At 47.0% G+C, this 15,439-nt stretch overlaps 1 protein-coding gene across 1 annotated transcript in view; it reads right to left on the bottom strand.

The window, feature by feature from the left end:
• Nucleotides 1-14,570, bottom strand: part of DLX4 (distal-less homeobox 4) — a 35,954-nt gene extending 21,384 nt beyond the window's left edge. The window contains exon 1 of the mRNA XM_035136628.3: nt 13,745-14,570. Within this exon, the coding sequence (XP_034992519.1) occupies nt 13,745-14,135 (391 nt within the window). The 5' untranslated portion in view covers nt 14,136-14,570. The remainder of the gene's footprint in view (nt 1-13,744) is intronic.
• Nucleotides 14,571-15,439: the final 869 nt, after the last annotated feature.

Below are 15,439 nucleotides of genomic sequence, written 5' to 3' on the forward strand. Positions count from 1 at the left end.
TGCTGTCTTCCCTCCCACGTTAAGATTGCAAAGCACTACAGTGACAGACCTCTGCTCAGAAACAAGTCTCATTGAGTTCCGTGGGGCTTCCTTCCTGGTTAGGACAGCCTAAGTCTGTGATCCTAAATCCAAAACACGGACAGGAGTTAAGTCCTACTGAAATCTGCATACTCATGCCTAAGTAAATGTACATAAAATTGGGCCGGAAAACTGCAGTGGCTGCTGGTTAGACCATATGATTTGGCACCTGTTATGGTTAAAAGCAGGGACGTGGGTGACGCTGTGGGTTAAACCACAGAGCCTAGGGCTTGCCGATCAGAAGGTCAGCGGTTCGAATCCCTGCAACGGGATGAGCTCCCATTGCTCGGTCCCAGCTCCTGCCAACCTAGCAGTTTGAAAGCACGTCAAAGTGCAAGTAGATAAATAGGGAGCGCTACAGCGGGAAGGTAAACGGCGTTTCCGTGTGCTGCTCTGGTTCGCCAGAAGCGGCTTTGTCATGCTGGCCACATGACCTGGAAGCTGTATGCTGGCTCCCTCGGCCAAAAACGCGAGATGAGCACCACAACCCCAGAGTCGGTCATGACTGGACCTAATGGTCAGGGGTCCCTTTACCTTTACAGTACCTTTTTTTAATGGTTAAAAGCCACCAAGACACATAAATGTTGGTGGTAAAAGCATATAAATAATACTGTTGGCTTCTTATGTTATGCAAAACATAGGCAAATGTTTGCCAAGAAATGTTTCCTAATTCCTATCTTGGTAAGAGATCCACGTCAGTTGATCTTAAGAAGACATGATCCCTTTCATTAGCATGAATGATACCGAGATAGAGACAGCAGAAAGGATATTAAAATCCACCAGGCAGGGAATTTAGTTTCCTAAAATAAAACTCAAATCCACACCCAAATTCATATTTTTTTTCTGGTTCCTATCTTGCTTTCACCACCATCATCCCAATAGCGTATCCAAATAAATGTGCTTAGGGTTACAATCTTACATACATCTACTTGGAAGTAAGTCCCCTCAAGTTCAATGGAGCTTACTCTCAGGTAAGTGGGTGCAGGATGCCTAGCAACTATTCCCTGCCACCTCCCGTTTGCTCTGCTTATATTGCCTGTCCCTGTAGGGCCCCTGGTAGGATGACTAGGTCTGTAATTACTATTAACACTAAGCAATATTATGTATATGCATTATGATTTTATTTGCAGCATGATTACCATCTGAATTTCTGTATGACAAACTATACAGATGAGGATCATACCAACACTACTTAATAATACCCAGTAATAACGTTTAAGAAATCTTCCACTGGATCACATTTCACAGCATATCCTTGCCAATTAACAGAACCACTCCGCTAGAGGAACATAGCTAGAGCTCATCCTTTCTCATAATCTTGGTTTCCTAGAACATAAATTCATAACAAGAGCTTGGACATTTTAATCCTTTGGGATTTCTATCTTTATGAGCTCATCTTGGTCACCTTAGACTCCACATTCTTCCGGGGTGTCTTACTTTCCTTTATTTTTTACAATGCAAGATCTCTATGTCAGAGCAACACGGTGTGGCAGAAATGCAAATAGTTCGGACGCTTCGGACCATCACTGCAGCTCTCAGAGAAGCTTCACCTGTTGAACTGGCCAAATAAATAAGTCCCTGTGGTTGTGTTATATTTTCATATCTTGGCAGACCAACAGGCGGACTGGACAGGATATTTGATCCAAGACAGGTGTGAGAATCTTGTAAAATGAGGAAGGAGAAGCTACCCCCCCCCCTCCCCTGGAAACAGTGTGGGATCTGATCCTATGCATCCTTACCTGACTTTGTGAAAGGGGCGGTCTCTGTCGCTTTTGCAGTAATCAAACTTGGATTGAATTCACCTGATCCACATTCCTCTCTAAAAGGATTTACAGAAACCTGAAGCAGCAACTACCAGTTGAGTCAGACGCCTTCTAAAAAGACAGGTTTCCATTTCTCCTGGGCCATAAAATCGAATCCCATTTTTATTTTTCGAAATCCCCCAAATTCTGATTTTATATGCTTTCATACTACTGTTTTTTTATGTTGTATTGGTGCTTATTGCTTTTTTAAAAAAGAACAACAACAACAACAGTGTTCATTTTTAATGCTGTGCAGCACTTAGATCTTCTTTTTAAAATTTTGGTATTAAAACTTATATATAATTCAAGCACTGCACTGACTTGGGAAAAACAACAACAATGGCAACTGGGGGGGGGGACCTCAGGCAACTTACAGAAAGTAAGAAGAAGCAGACCTGCCTTTCAAGTCTAAGGTTGCAAATTTATGCACACTTACTCAGCAGCAACTTCCACCGAACTCAATGGGGCTTGTTCCTGAGTAGTCATGTACAGACTTGCATTATAAAACTGCAAGATCCTATGCATGCTCGCCTGGGCTAATTTCTGACTAAAGGCAGATCCACACTGCACAACTGCCATTACTTGGGAGTAAGGCCCATTGACTTCCAAAGAAATAAGCTTAAAGTGGAAATGCCGCAATCCTAGCAGAATTCCAAGGTAGGAATGATTTAGAAAGGGTCTGAAAATTAAACTGCCAATAATATCACCATGCCCTTGTACAAATCTAAGGTGAGACCCCACCATTTGGTAGGCCATGGACGGTTCTGGCTGCCTCATCTCAGGAAGGGTATCGCAGAGCTGGGAAGAGTTCAGAAAAACCTCCAGGGGATAGAGAAAACTCCACTGTGAGGAGCAGCAACATAACTGCTAGAACAAGTGCAAAGCTAAGCATTAGATGACCAAAGGGTTCCTTTCAATTCTACAGCTGGAATTGGGCAGGGTATAAACAATAAAATTCTTGTTGTTATTAATACAATTCTATGATTCTAGGTTTTTTTGCTTTCTTTTTTAGTTTTTTTTGGGGGGGGACCCAAGAGTAAAGGGGCACATGATGGAAGTGTGTAACATTTTGTGCATGGAATGGGGGAAGCGGATAATAAGTTTTTCCTCCTCTTGTAAGATTAGAACCCAAGGCCACCCAGCCAGCAAAGGGGAATAAATATAACAGCACATGGTTAAAGCGTGAAATCCACTCCTGTAAGATGGTGTAGCGATGTTCACCAGCTTAGATGGCTTTAAAAAGGAGAGGATTAGACAAATTAATGGAAGTTAAGTCTTTCCATGGCTACTAGACATTATGGCTATGTTTTATGTCTGCTATCAGAGGCAGTATGCTGGGGACTAGAGAGGGCAAGGGTGCAGGTTGTCCTGTTTGTGTGGGCATCCCATAAGCACATGGTTGGCCAGCTCTGAGACCAGAAAGCTAGATTAGAAGGGGGTTTCATAGAATCATAGAGTTGGAAGGGTCCCAAGGGCCATCTAGTCCAACCCCCTGCAATGCAGTAATCTCAACTAAAGCATCCACAACAGACGGCCATCCAAGCTCTGCTTGAAAACCTCCAAGTAAGGTTTTCCTCGAGAGCAAGTTCCTCTAGACTTCTTGAACTGGATAGAATCACGATGAAATGCTTACAACCCTATCCACACTTAAAGGTAAAGGGACCCCTGACCCTTAGGTCCAGTCGCAGATGACTCTGGGGTTGTGGCGCTCATCTCGCTTTATTGCCCGAGGGAGCCGGTGTGCAGCTTCCAGGTCATGTGGCCAGCATGACAAAGCCGCTTCTGGCAAACCAGAGCAGCACACGGAAACGCCGTTTACCTTCCCGCCAGAGCGGTACCTATTTATCTACTTGCACTTTGAGGTGCTTTCGAACTGCTAGGATGGCAGGAGCAGGGACCGAGCAACGGGAGCTCACTCAGTCGAGGGGATTCTAACTGCCAACCTGCTCTGTAGTTTAGACCACAGCCCCACCTGGCCCCTTACGCAGGAGTAAACCCCATCGTAGGCGGTCAGATTTAATCCTGAGTAAAGGATGCAGTGATTTCTCGGGATTGTCAAGCCTGGGAGACCTTCGTTCCCGGTAAACAAGCGGCGGTTCTGGCTGTCAATCGCAACAGTCGCAACAGATCTCAAAGTAAACAACCCGCAGTCACTTCGGGAGCGGGAGCTTTGCAGGTGAAGAAAGTTATTTGTTCCAGGGCCAATAATAGTATGGAGAGTGCAGGGTGTTTGGTTACCTGGGCCCGCCCACGTGGTTCTCCCCACCCCTCTTCTTCCCCTAAGGAAATTTATAAGAATTTTTTTTTAGGACTGTGCTTTGTTGATCTCAGTTAAAACACACGCACACAGTTTCACCAAGAAGATTCTCTGTTCAGTTTTTTTTCTTTTCTGTTGATACCAACACAACCAGTTAATGTTATCAAATAAACGCGATCTGCCTTGCTTGGTTAAACCAAAATACCTGGATTCAAATGGATTAATAATAATAGTAATACTGTAATAACCTCAACACAATTTGCGGAGGTGGGGACTCCGAATTTCACTAATTTAACTGCAGGCTGCAGTTTAACTGGCGAATATTGGGTTCAGCCTTTATTAAATATAATTTGCTTCTCTCTTTCTTTTTTTGCCAGCTTATTCTGCAACCCACTACGTGCTTACGTGGGAGCAAATCCCCTTGAACTCAATGGGGCTTGCTTCTGAGTAGACTGCTCCTGTCCGCTCCATTTCTACCGGAAACTGCCTCCAAAAGGAAATGACAAACCGATCTACTCTGAAATCACAGGGCTTGTCTACTGAGAAAGAAGCCCCATTTGTTTTCTATGTGATTTACTCGCGAGTAAGAGCGCGCAGGGAGCGCAAACTGCGCTCTCACTCCCGTTGAACTTAATGGGAGTTATTTGCGCGTAAACACGCGTAGGAGCGCGCTTCTAATCTGCTGGAAATCGAGCAGTGCAAACCAGCGGAGGAGTTCTCCTGAGCAAACGCCGCCAAAGTGAAAAGTAAGCTCTCTTTCCCCTCCTAAAAAATAATAATACACAATTCTTGTGGTTTTATAAACCGGTTGGAGATGCCGCTTGTCTTTGATAGACGAGGAGAGACCTAAATAATGACCGCCTACACGCAATCCACGAAGTACGAGATGTCAGCTAGTCAGAAAGATAAAAGTACCGAGCCCTTAAGGAATAATTTAAGTTGAAAAGAAAAATCAAGGCGCCTGACCCTGTGTCTACTTTTTTTAAAAAAGTTTAATAAATATAAACACGAAGAAAAAGAAAATGGAACACCGCCCATCCATTCAATCTAAGAAAAGCCTTAATATTTCTGCATCAATTAGAGCACGCGAAAATCTGGATTCAGACCAAGGCTGCAATCCTATATTTAAGCACGCCTTTACCTGGGAGTAAGTCCCATGGAGTCAAATGGGGCTTGCTTCAGAGTATACAATGGCTGGGGTTTGAGGAGTTGCCATCGAAATCAGTTGGAATTTAGCCGTGACTTGAGCGATTTAAATTATCGAGACTATTTTAAGGGGACCAGTTCGGTCTGGATCCAACCGATTATTTTAGTTTAGTTTATCAATTGCCAGATTTTGCTTGGATGGCTGTGTTCTGTTATGCTGAAGGATCTGCTGGGTGGGGGACGTGGATTGGCTCCGTGTGTAAAGGAGGATCGAGGCCCTCAGAAAGTTAAACGGGGGAGGGGGGAATCTGAATGTGTGCGTGAATATAATATACTTTTTAATATATAAATTTATTATTATTATTAATTATTATTATTATTGTTATTATTATTATTATTATATTATTATGCTATATAATGGAAAAATTACCTTAAATCCTGACGTTTCCCATTCCCACAACGTTTATGATCAGAAGTTTCTCTGATCGCGAATGGTAAAAGCCAGTTACGGACTCCTTTGAGTAGAGGAATCAAAAGCGACCGACCTTGCACGCACACAACTGATATTTTAAGAGACCGTCAAGGTGACGTTTCGGGGCACAAATCCGCCGGTGGTTCTCCTGCAAATCAACCTCGCGCTCTTGCGCAGGAGAACTTCCCGCTGGAGCCTACAACGCAGGTGCCTCCCCACCCTGGCGAAGTTGACCGTTTCCCCGCTGTCTCTAACACTGGGGTTGCTAAAAATGGGGGGGGGTGTCACACCCGACTAGCCGCTTCTTAAAATCTTGGTTCTTCGTCTAAAGCAAGAAATCTCGTCTGCCAGTATTGAAACACAGATGCCGAAGTCTTGATTTTAAAGGCTTTAGAGTCCGCCTTTCACTGCACAAAAACCAAGGCGGTTTACAAAATAAAACCAATACTGTAATAAAACCAGATATCTGAAGTTTAGCAGAACCAGGGCGATGACTTATTGCCTGAGAGAACATGTAAGGTGTTGGGGCTTTGTTTTGTTTTTGCTAGGTGGGAATAACACACCTGCAACCACAGGTGCCCGTCGTGTTAATATATTATTGTATATTATTATTAATATACAACAACTCTAAGCAGAGATGACTGAGTTGAACCATTGGCTCCTCTAGCTCAGTATTAAATACAATGGCTGGCAGGGTGATTTCAGCATAGAGATTCTCTCAGTCCTGCGTAGAGATGAATTATTATTATTTATTAAGCATTTATTCTAAGAGATTGCCATACACTTGGATTCTGTCAAGCCGTCTTGAAATTGAAGGGGGCTTCCGATGCGTTTTGAAGAGAGATCTCAGGGCCTTGTTCATTCATTTTCTAATTTAAAAAGGGGGGGGGCGAGGAGAACGTCTGGAAACGAAAGCGCCATTCAAGAAACTAAAACATCCAGAGCGGTCGCTCGGATGATTCATAGAAATAACGATCCGTCGAAAGCGCAAACCTGCAGCAACGATTTGACTGCATGAAATTATCTTCATTTCACCATGTCAGGTTTTAAATCGAGATTTTAATTAGCCAGGTTAGAGGACGCTCAGGAATAGGAGCGCGAATTAAATGGAACCCTTGAAATTAACCACATAAGAACACTTTTCTCCTTAAGGAAGAGCTTGCTTTGCCAGCCGGGAGAAACCACAAGACGAGCCCAAGAAACCGAACAGAAACGAAGCAGCCTGATATTTAACACCGCCTAAACTGCAGGTCTTGGGGGGGGGGAATGCGCAGCGGGTGGAAACGGCGTGGGTTTCGGGTTCACTCCAAGACGCGCGCTCACAAAGCCAGATCGCTGGTTTTAAAAACGACAAGTGAGCGATTTCTCCTTTCTTAAAAGCGCTCTTTAGCTCGGATCGCCGCTGGTCCACTAAAATGATCTACAGGGCGATCCCGCGCGCGCTTCCTCGGAAGAAAACCCCTGTGTGCGCGCGCAACGAGAGTTTTGTTTTTAAGCCTTCTGCTCCTCACGGCTCCTTTCCGAAGGAAAAATAAAACGGAGAGGTTATTAAATGGTTTAAATAAATTACTTGGGACGCACAGGCCGAAATTATTCTGTGCGGTGCCCCTATTCTCCGCGAACATTTCTAGGGATGATGGGATGAAGCCAAGCGAACTCCTGGCCTCGCCTTTTACTTATTCCAGGGACCGGTGTGTTTATTTTCTGCCAAGCTCTTCCGCAGTAGGCGTAGCATCATGCTTTTATAATAATTAATAATAATAATTTTTAAAAAACGATTCACTTCGGGTTGTCTTGCCTTTCCATGCCCCAAAACTCATTGCACTGACGGATTCTATTTTAATGCTGATTTAAAACGCCCTCACCTGCTGAAGCTTAACTATAAAAACATCAAAAGCGCCGCTATGTTGCCTATTTTCTTCTTCAAAGCCAGAAAACCAGGACTCGCCAGGGTTCCGCGCTAACGTCGTGTGTGGGTTTCTGGTGTTGTATTTTACATTTCCGACATACCGCAATTTATGGCACTACTTTCAATTAATTTTATTATATAATTGAAAGTATTAATACCACATTTATTATTGTATTTGTTTTTGAAAGGGATATTGCAGCCGCCTCTTTCCCCATACCACAAGCCTGTAATAAAAAAAATCAGCCTTCCTTGGAAAAACAACAATTGGCGTCAACGTTCATTGGTTTTACGAGCTCTTGGTGAGTGGCGTTTTAACGCATTTGTTTGTAGGCCGCCTTGGGAAGCTTTGGGCTGAAAGGCGAATCATTAAAATAACGATGACAACAGAATTATCTTCTAGGATTGCTTTTTGAAGCGAGGCTTCCCCGCCTTCCCCGGATCATACCACATGCTACTCGGAAGCAAATCCCGCTGCATTCAATCCAACTAAATACACACAGGATTGCAGCTTTAAAACAAGGCGATCCTGTGTATAGGTCACTTGGATTCCCCCAAGCGTTGCGCTACTGGTCTGCAGCCCTATTCCTGCGCAATCCGCTGAACTCAATGGATTTACTTCCGAGTAGACGCGCATAGGGTTGCAAAGTTCCTCTTCTACAAGAGCGCACCCGTTTAAATGGAAGCGATTTGTGGAAAATTGCGCGCTCCGACGCACAAGCTTCCATACCATTTTTTAAAAAAATGTTTTTATTAAAGATTTCCTTGGGATACAAAAGTATGTACATTGTCTCTGATTTCAGATCATAAAGTCCTTTCTACAGATCAGTTGTATTCGATGTGAGATATTAATATTTCTCAGTATCCCAACAGAATTGATTTGACAACATTCCCGCTGCTGTGCAACGCGCTTTACCTATGCGTAACCCTGTTAAAGTCCATGGGGTTTACTCCTGAGAAGAACAGGAAAGTTCGACCTGCTGTTCAATCAGATTTGCAGGGCAAGGCGGATTGTATAAATGCGCGCGCATTGTAATCCGTCTTGCTCTGCAAACGTGATTACACTCGGTGTAGAAACAATTCTAATAAACCGATCACGTTGTTTCGCTAGACTGACGCGGCCACCCTAATCCCATTTACCTAGGAGTAATCGCCACTCACGACAAAGGAACCTCTCCTCCTCCAACTCCAGAACTAATTTCCCTCTTGCCTAACGAAGAGCTCTGTATCATTCGAAAGCCGCCACAACCCCCTACTTCCAACCAACAGCAATTGGGGCCATCAGAAGCCAGGACCGTTTGACACCTCTTAGCTGACCGCGTTTCGTCAATAAATCTGTTCCTGGGATTTCCGCAGGGCTTTCTCGCCGGGAAGCACGTTTAGGATCGCGCGCAATCAGGACGCAACCAGGCGGCCTAAGTCTTACTGATCTCAATGGGCGAGGGGAGTGGGGAGGCGCGCGACCTACCCAACATAGGGCTTTGGGGCCAAGTCCCACTGGACTCAAGAGGCGCTTACTTCCGAGTAAACGGGCCCAGCAACGAGCTGGGAAGCGCCGACGGATAATGCGATCCTTTCTGTCTTGAGGCAGAGTTCTGGGTAACAGGGGGGCTGCAACAAAAAGAAAACAGGGGCCAGGTGTTTTGAGTGTTTGAGCGAGGGGTGGGATGGAATCTATAGAAACGGTCTTTCTCCGCTAGCCGCGCCGGCTAGGAAGATACCTCTTAATTTTAGGATCTTGGAATACATGATTAAGCGCTTTGGCAGCGGGTTGCCACCGTGGCAAGTAGTAATCATCACCACCTCGACTTCGAGCGCCGCGGCGCGTTCCAACGCTCATTAATTAAGCCGTTGGTGCGTGCGATCTACGACGGCCTAATAAATCGAAATTGCTCTTCAGCCAAGCAAAGAGGGCAGCGCTTGCAAATGTATTTCCGTGGTGCTGCAGTTCTGCCTCAAATTACCATAAAGACATCTTCTATCTCCCTTGCTGATCTTGACAGGTGCCAATTAAAAAGAGTGTGTGGGGGGGTGAGGGCTGGGGATTCAAAGATATAAACAAGACAGGCTGCGAGGAAACGAATTATTGGCTATAATTCAGGGCTTCTTTTGAAGAAGCTGTGCGGGTGGGTGGGTGGGTGCTGAGAGCTGCCTGGATTCCTCGTTTCAAGAGGGCAGCCTTAGGTTCTTCGGGGATGATGGAGAAGCACTCTGTGCATGCTCAGACGCACTGTTATTGCTTGGGCGGTCAAGGCGGGGAACTCCTCCCCATCTCCAGCTATTAAGATGGGAACCATTGCTTTGTCTGTAAATTTAACAGTATACATATTCCTTGAATATAAACAATGCATATTCCTTGCTTGGGCAGTGGATAACGCAGCCCTTGTTTTCTACCACTCAGGCCCCAGAGCTGTATTGAAAATGGTGATATATTACAACATTCTGCTAAGGGCAACTGGAGATGGGATTTTTCGATTGCACCCATTCTTACAAGTGCACACACACACACACACACACACACACACACACATCAGGAAATGAGTTAAGTCTAACTTGGATTTTCCCCAAGTTTAGCATTATGGACCCAGTTTCACAAAAAAGTTGAACAGAAACTCATATGGGGGGGGGGGTTTATGGGTTAATTTCAGCCCAGACTATCTATCTGAAAATGGCTCAGCATATCCTGTTTCTAAAGCATCCTTTTCCAAAGTAAAAATAAATCAGTCCTGTAGCTGATTCAAGAATATTCTCATGCATAAGACATCATTTTATCACTACACTCTGAAGCACCACCCCACCCCAATTCATTAACATAGGAAGTGGGGAAAGAGGACTGGGTTTGGAATGTCCTCTGTCTAAAACACATTTTTTTAAATAAAATAAAATAAAATTATAAAAGTTAGCATTTCCATTTCAGATTAAGAACAAAAAATCTAAACAGACAATGTTTTCAGTTACAGCATTCATATGGTTTCCATTTATGAACCACCGGATGACTTTTAAATGTTTTTTTTGTTTTTTGTTTTTTAGAAAAAGGAAAAGAAAAGAAAGAGATCAATTGCTTCTTTTAAATCCAATAATAATTTTTCAAAACACAGCAGGCCCTAAAACAAACAAAACATCTACAAATCATCCTTTGCCGTTCAGTGTCTCAGGAATGAATCCATCTAACATTCTTTTTTATTAGGTTTGGGAGCTCAATTTAAAGGCAAGTTGGTTGGGCATGCAACAAAGGAGCCCCTTTGCAATGCAAAACATGTCAGAGAAATCTTAATATATTTGCATGCACTCTTTGGAAGAAACCAAGTCAAGCAGTTTCCTATTAAAGATTTCTGCAGAGTTTGCCTCGTCGTCGTCTGAGAAAGCATATGGGTTTTGTCAAAATTATTTAAAATGCTACCCAAAATGGATAGGGACTCATTCCAATGATATCCCTTGATAGTATGTCAGAAGGAGGGGGGGAGAAAGAAAATTGCCCATCAAATGTGGCAAGAAGGAGTTGTGAGTGGAATAGATATACCCCCCCAAACCAAAATACAAAAGAAAAGTTTTCCTAAAGTACTGGCGATGGAACATATCTCTCCCTGCATGGTGGGACCCTAGACTGGAGTGGGTAAAGGTGTCCCTAGGAGGAGATGCAGAAATGTGAGTCAGCATGGCACAGTGGCTGGATTTTTTCAAAGCCTAGCCAAAAAGCTGGACCAATCACCACCTCTCAGCTTAACTTATCTTCTTGGGCTGTTGTGAGGAAGAAGAATCATGTACCCCATTTCTGACATTGTGTGTGTGTGTGTGTGTGTGTGTGTGTGTGTGTAGCATCCTGTCTTGGAGCTGAGGAAGTGTCTTGGCTCAAAAGGCACTCTGGCCATGTGCAAAGGGTGGACCAAACTGAAAACAGCCAGGGCTCAGCCCCAGAACATCAATCTAAGGGCTGCCATGATGAGGCTTGCTGGGCGGCTGAACCTCCCTCATCCTCCTGTGGCAAGTTATTTACACAGCACCATCCAAGTACATGGCAGTTTTACAGAGCAATACAATCAAGAGGCAACAAGGCCCTGCCTGCAGGCGCTTTCGATCTGAACAGAGCAGGAAGCAGGAGAGGACTGAACAGAAGAGGGTTAACAAAGGGTGATTGTGAACAAATGCAGTTAGGAGAGCTCCAGCTGCATTTTGGTCCGAGGGCGAGGACTAAAGGGGTTGCCAAAAGCCCGCACACCACACGTCTGAACCTCTCCTATCCTCTCTTGCCTATGTACCTTTTCTGCGTCACTTGTGACCCTTCTGACCATTTCCCAGACATGGAGACTGAGGCAGAAAGACCAGGGCTTACCCACACCAACCTATGGGTTAAAGGAGAGGTGGGAACAGCACCTTGGGCCTGGAAGGACGCTGGGGGTGGGGGGATCAATCTCTCCAAAATTTCCCTCCCCACCTCCAACAGTCCTGAGGCATGGATGTTCCTGCCCAAATACTCTTAAGTGTATAAGAATAATAGAATTGTAGAGTTGGAAGGGACTCAAGGCCGGGGGTCATCTCGTCAAACCTCCTGCGATTAGGCAGCTTCAAATGCATTTGAAGACAACCGTAATGATTTAAATACCCCCAAAACAACAACCAAGGAACCAAATACTATCCTATTTATGAAGGGTGTCAGGAGCAGAGGAACTTATTTCCAGTGACTCCAAGACCCCAGTTATGCTCAGATAACTGCAAAGTTTGTTGCCCCAAGAGGAACGCTTGTTGTCCATACAGATTTAGTCACGTCAACCTTCTCCTGGGTGATGTTTTTGGTGCCTGTCAGGTGCGTTCCCCCAGGGGCAAATGCTCTAGGAGCCCCTCCCATGAGCCTCTCTGCAGCTGGTGGCCAGGAAGAGAGGTTTGCTCCAAGGAAAGTGTCTGTATGCAGTCTTGGTGGATGGGAAAGAGACCTGCAAACTGCAAAGGGTGTGCAAGGAGCTGCGCACCACAGTCCTTGCGCAGTCCCTGCACCCAGCGGGCTTCTGATTTGCATTTTAGTCTGCCCCTAAGAACACAACTGAATTTATGAAGCTCCTAACTGCTTCTCTGCCACTGTAGGCAAGTGGGTTGCACCTAACCATGCCCATTGAAATCAGTGGATCTCAGTTACAGCAGATCTACTCTGAGTACGATCGATGCTAGTTTGAGATCCCCACACTTGCTAATGTTAACTGATTACAGGGCAGAGAGACCAGGTGTTAAGCCATTGGCACATTGGTCTCGGTGCAGGGATGAATCCTAAATCCGATTTAAAGTTCACCTCAGGTTCTCAGTAGGTAGCCCACCCCATCCTCGCTGATGATACCGGGGCACGGGGGTGCCAACTTGAATAAAAATGGGGGGCAGGTAAATCCGCCCCACATAATCGATCACAAGACAGTGCACGCACAGTATTTGAATGGCAATGCCCATTAAGGGGGGGGGCGGCGGACCTTCAAATACTTTATTGGGGGGGGGGACCGAAAGGACCTCGACCCCCAGCAGTTGGTTCCTATGCCGGGCAACGTTTTATTTATATGCGTGTATTTATTAAATGCGTGTTAAATGGGGGTTTGGTGGAAAGGGGGAACGAATTGACCAACACTGCCAAATTTGGCATTAGAAGCCACCGGAGACATATCGTCTTTTTCCCAAGCTCTGCCTCCCCAGTCAAAAGCGCAGCTCCCCCAACTCATCGCTCTCCCTCGCCTCGAAGTCATGTCAAGGGATCCACATTCGTGGCCCCTATACGACGTGTCCTTTTCAGCCTTTTTATGCTTGCCCACGGAAAACGGGGGCCTTGTAACCCCTAGCCGTGACCGGCGCTTATGCCAAGCCTCCTTACACTAGGCAAGCAAGCCCCCTCAAGAAGTTTTCTCTTCACTGCGCCGCAACCCAGCCCTTGATCCGGATCGCCGACAAACCGGAGCGGCCGCCGTGTGAACGGCCTAGCCTGCTACTCCGGATCAAGTCAGAAAACGACTCCGCGCCGGGGGTGCTTTCGCTGCCCCAGAGGGAGGCTTCTCTCCCCTTCCCACCCTTTAAAGACGCCTCCCCCCCCTCCAAGGTAGCCGGCCTCGCCTTACCCGTCTCCTCCAGCCTCGTCCCGTGTCCCAGGGCGCTGGAGGTCTGCTGGTAAGGCGAGTACGAGGCGCCGTGGTGGTGGTGGTGGTGGTGGTAGAAAGCGTGGTGGGGGCTGCTGCCTGCTGCCCCGGGGTAGGGGGCGTAAGCCAGGGGTCTGCCGTACGAGGCTGCGCCAGGGGGGAAGGCGCCGCCCCCACCACCGTCGTGCGGCGGCGGCGGCTGCAGCGCTTGTAGAGAGTAAGGGGGCGCCAAGCCGGATTGCTGTTGCTGCTGTTGCTGGTGATGGAGAGGCGGAGAGGGAGGTGGGGGGCCGAGCCCGAAGTCCAGGAAGGACGCCTTGGACGGGTCCGGAGGGCCCAGCAAGCTCTCGGCCAGAGAGTTCATCGTCATCATCCAAAGCTCGGCGGGGCTCGCGGCAGCCGGACGGAGCGGGCAGCTCCCAGGCTCAGCCGCATCCAGAGGGGGCCCCAAGAGCTGGGCTGGAGTGGGGTGGGAGGAGACTACCGGGTTCCCACAGAGGATCGGTGGCTTCTGGGGGTGGCAGCGGCGGCGTGGGGCCCGGACAACCTCATGCCTGGGGCAGCGACTCCTTCCTCCTTGCCCAGATCGTCCACCACCACTGCTATTATTATTATTATTATGACTATTATTGCTACTGATATTGACAACGCCGCCGCCGAGGCTCCCCGATCGCCCCCGTCGAAGCAGCGAGCTCCACTCCTCGCCTCTTCCAAAAACAATAAAGTCCCCCGCAGCAGCGCCCTTTCGCCCAGCGAGCTTCCCGCGAAAGAGACGGCGAGGGCAGAGAGCTGCCTAAGGGGGCGGGGGCAGCTCCCTTTCCGCCCTCGCGCCTCCATTCCGCCGCCTTTCATCTCCCCGCCGAGCCCCGCCCACCGCCTCTCCCGGTTGGCTCGGGAGGCTCAGTGACGTCACGGAGCCCCCTAGGGACACCCCTCATTAAGCGCCGGCTTGAAAGGCAGCTGTTGTTGGGATGATGCCCCGCCTACCTCCTGCCTTCTCCCTCCTCCCCCCCGCATCCGCGACACACACACGCACACAAGCACAGGGAGCCTAAGTTAGGGATGCAGCAGCAGCAGCAGCGACAGGTTCGGGCTTGTCCTATTTTCCTCACCCATCTTGGGAAGAGAGGAAAGGGAAGTCCAGGGCTGAAATGTTTGTCAACCCTGGGAGTGGGCGTGGCTGGCTGGCAGGGAAGGAGAGAGGGAGGGAGGCAGCCAGCAGGGGAGTATCTGAAATTTCAGAGAAAAACGACACAGTAAATAATTAGGTCCGGCGGGGGAGGATGAGGGCCGGGGCTGAGATGGCGAAAAACGTCGTGTGGACAGGTTTGGACAAGTCCCCTTCGCCCTTCCAAGTCCCTCTGGGGAAACCAAGAGCCATCCAGATAGAAAAGTTTGTCAACACACTTAGGGGGGGATTCCCTTAAGATTTAATAGTTAAAAGAGCTGTAGAAAGCATAATATAATTGAAAGATGTGGCGCCCTATTGATGGGTATGGTTTCTCTATCCTTTTAATATATTATGTTGAGTCAAGTATGGAACTGCTTGAAAGGTTTTCTTTAAAAAAAATCCCACTGTTTTCTGTTTGTGACAAGGAGTAAGCCAGGCTTCCTCAAACTTGGGCCCTCCAGATGTTTTTGGCCTACAACTCCCATGATTCCTAGCTAGCAGGACCA

The sequence above is a fragment of the Zootoca vivipara genome, chromosome 12, assembly GCF_965207765.1.
Source record: "Zootoca vivipara chromosome 12, rZooViv2.hap1.1, whole genome shotgun sequence".
Taxonomy (NCBI): domain Eukaryota; kingdom Metazoa; phylum Chordata; class Lepidosauria; order Squamata; family Lacertidae; genus Zootoca; species Zootoca vivipara.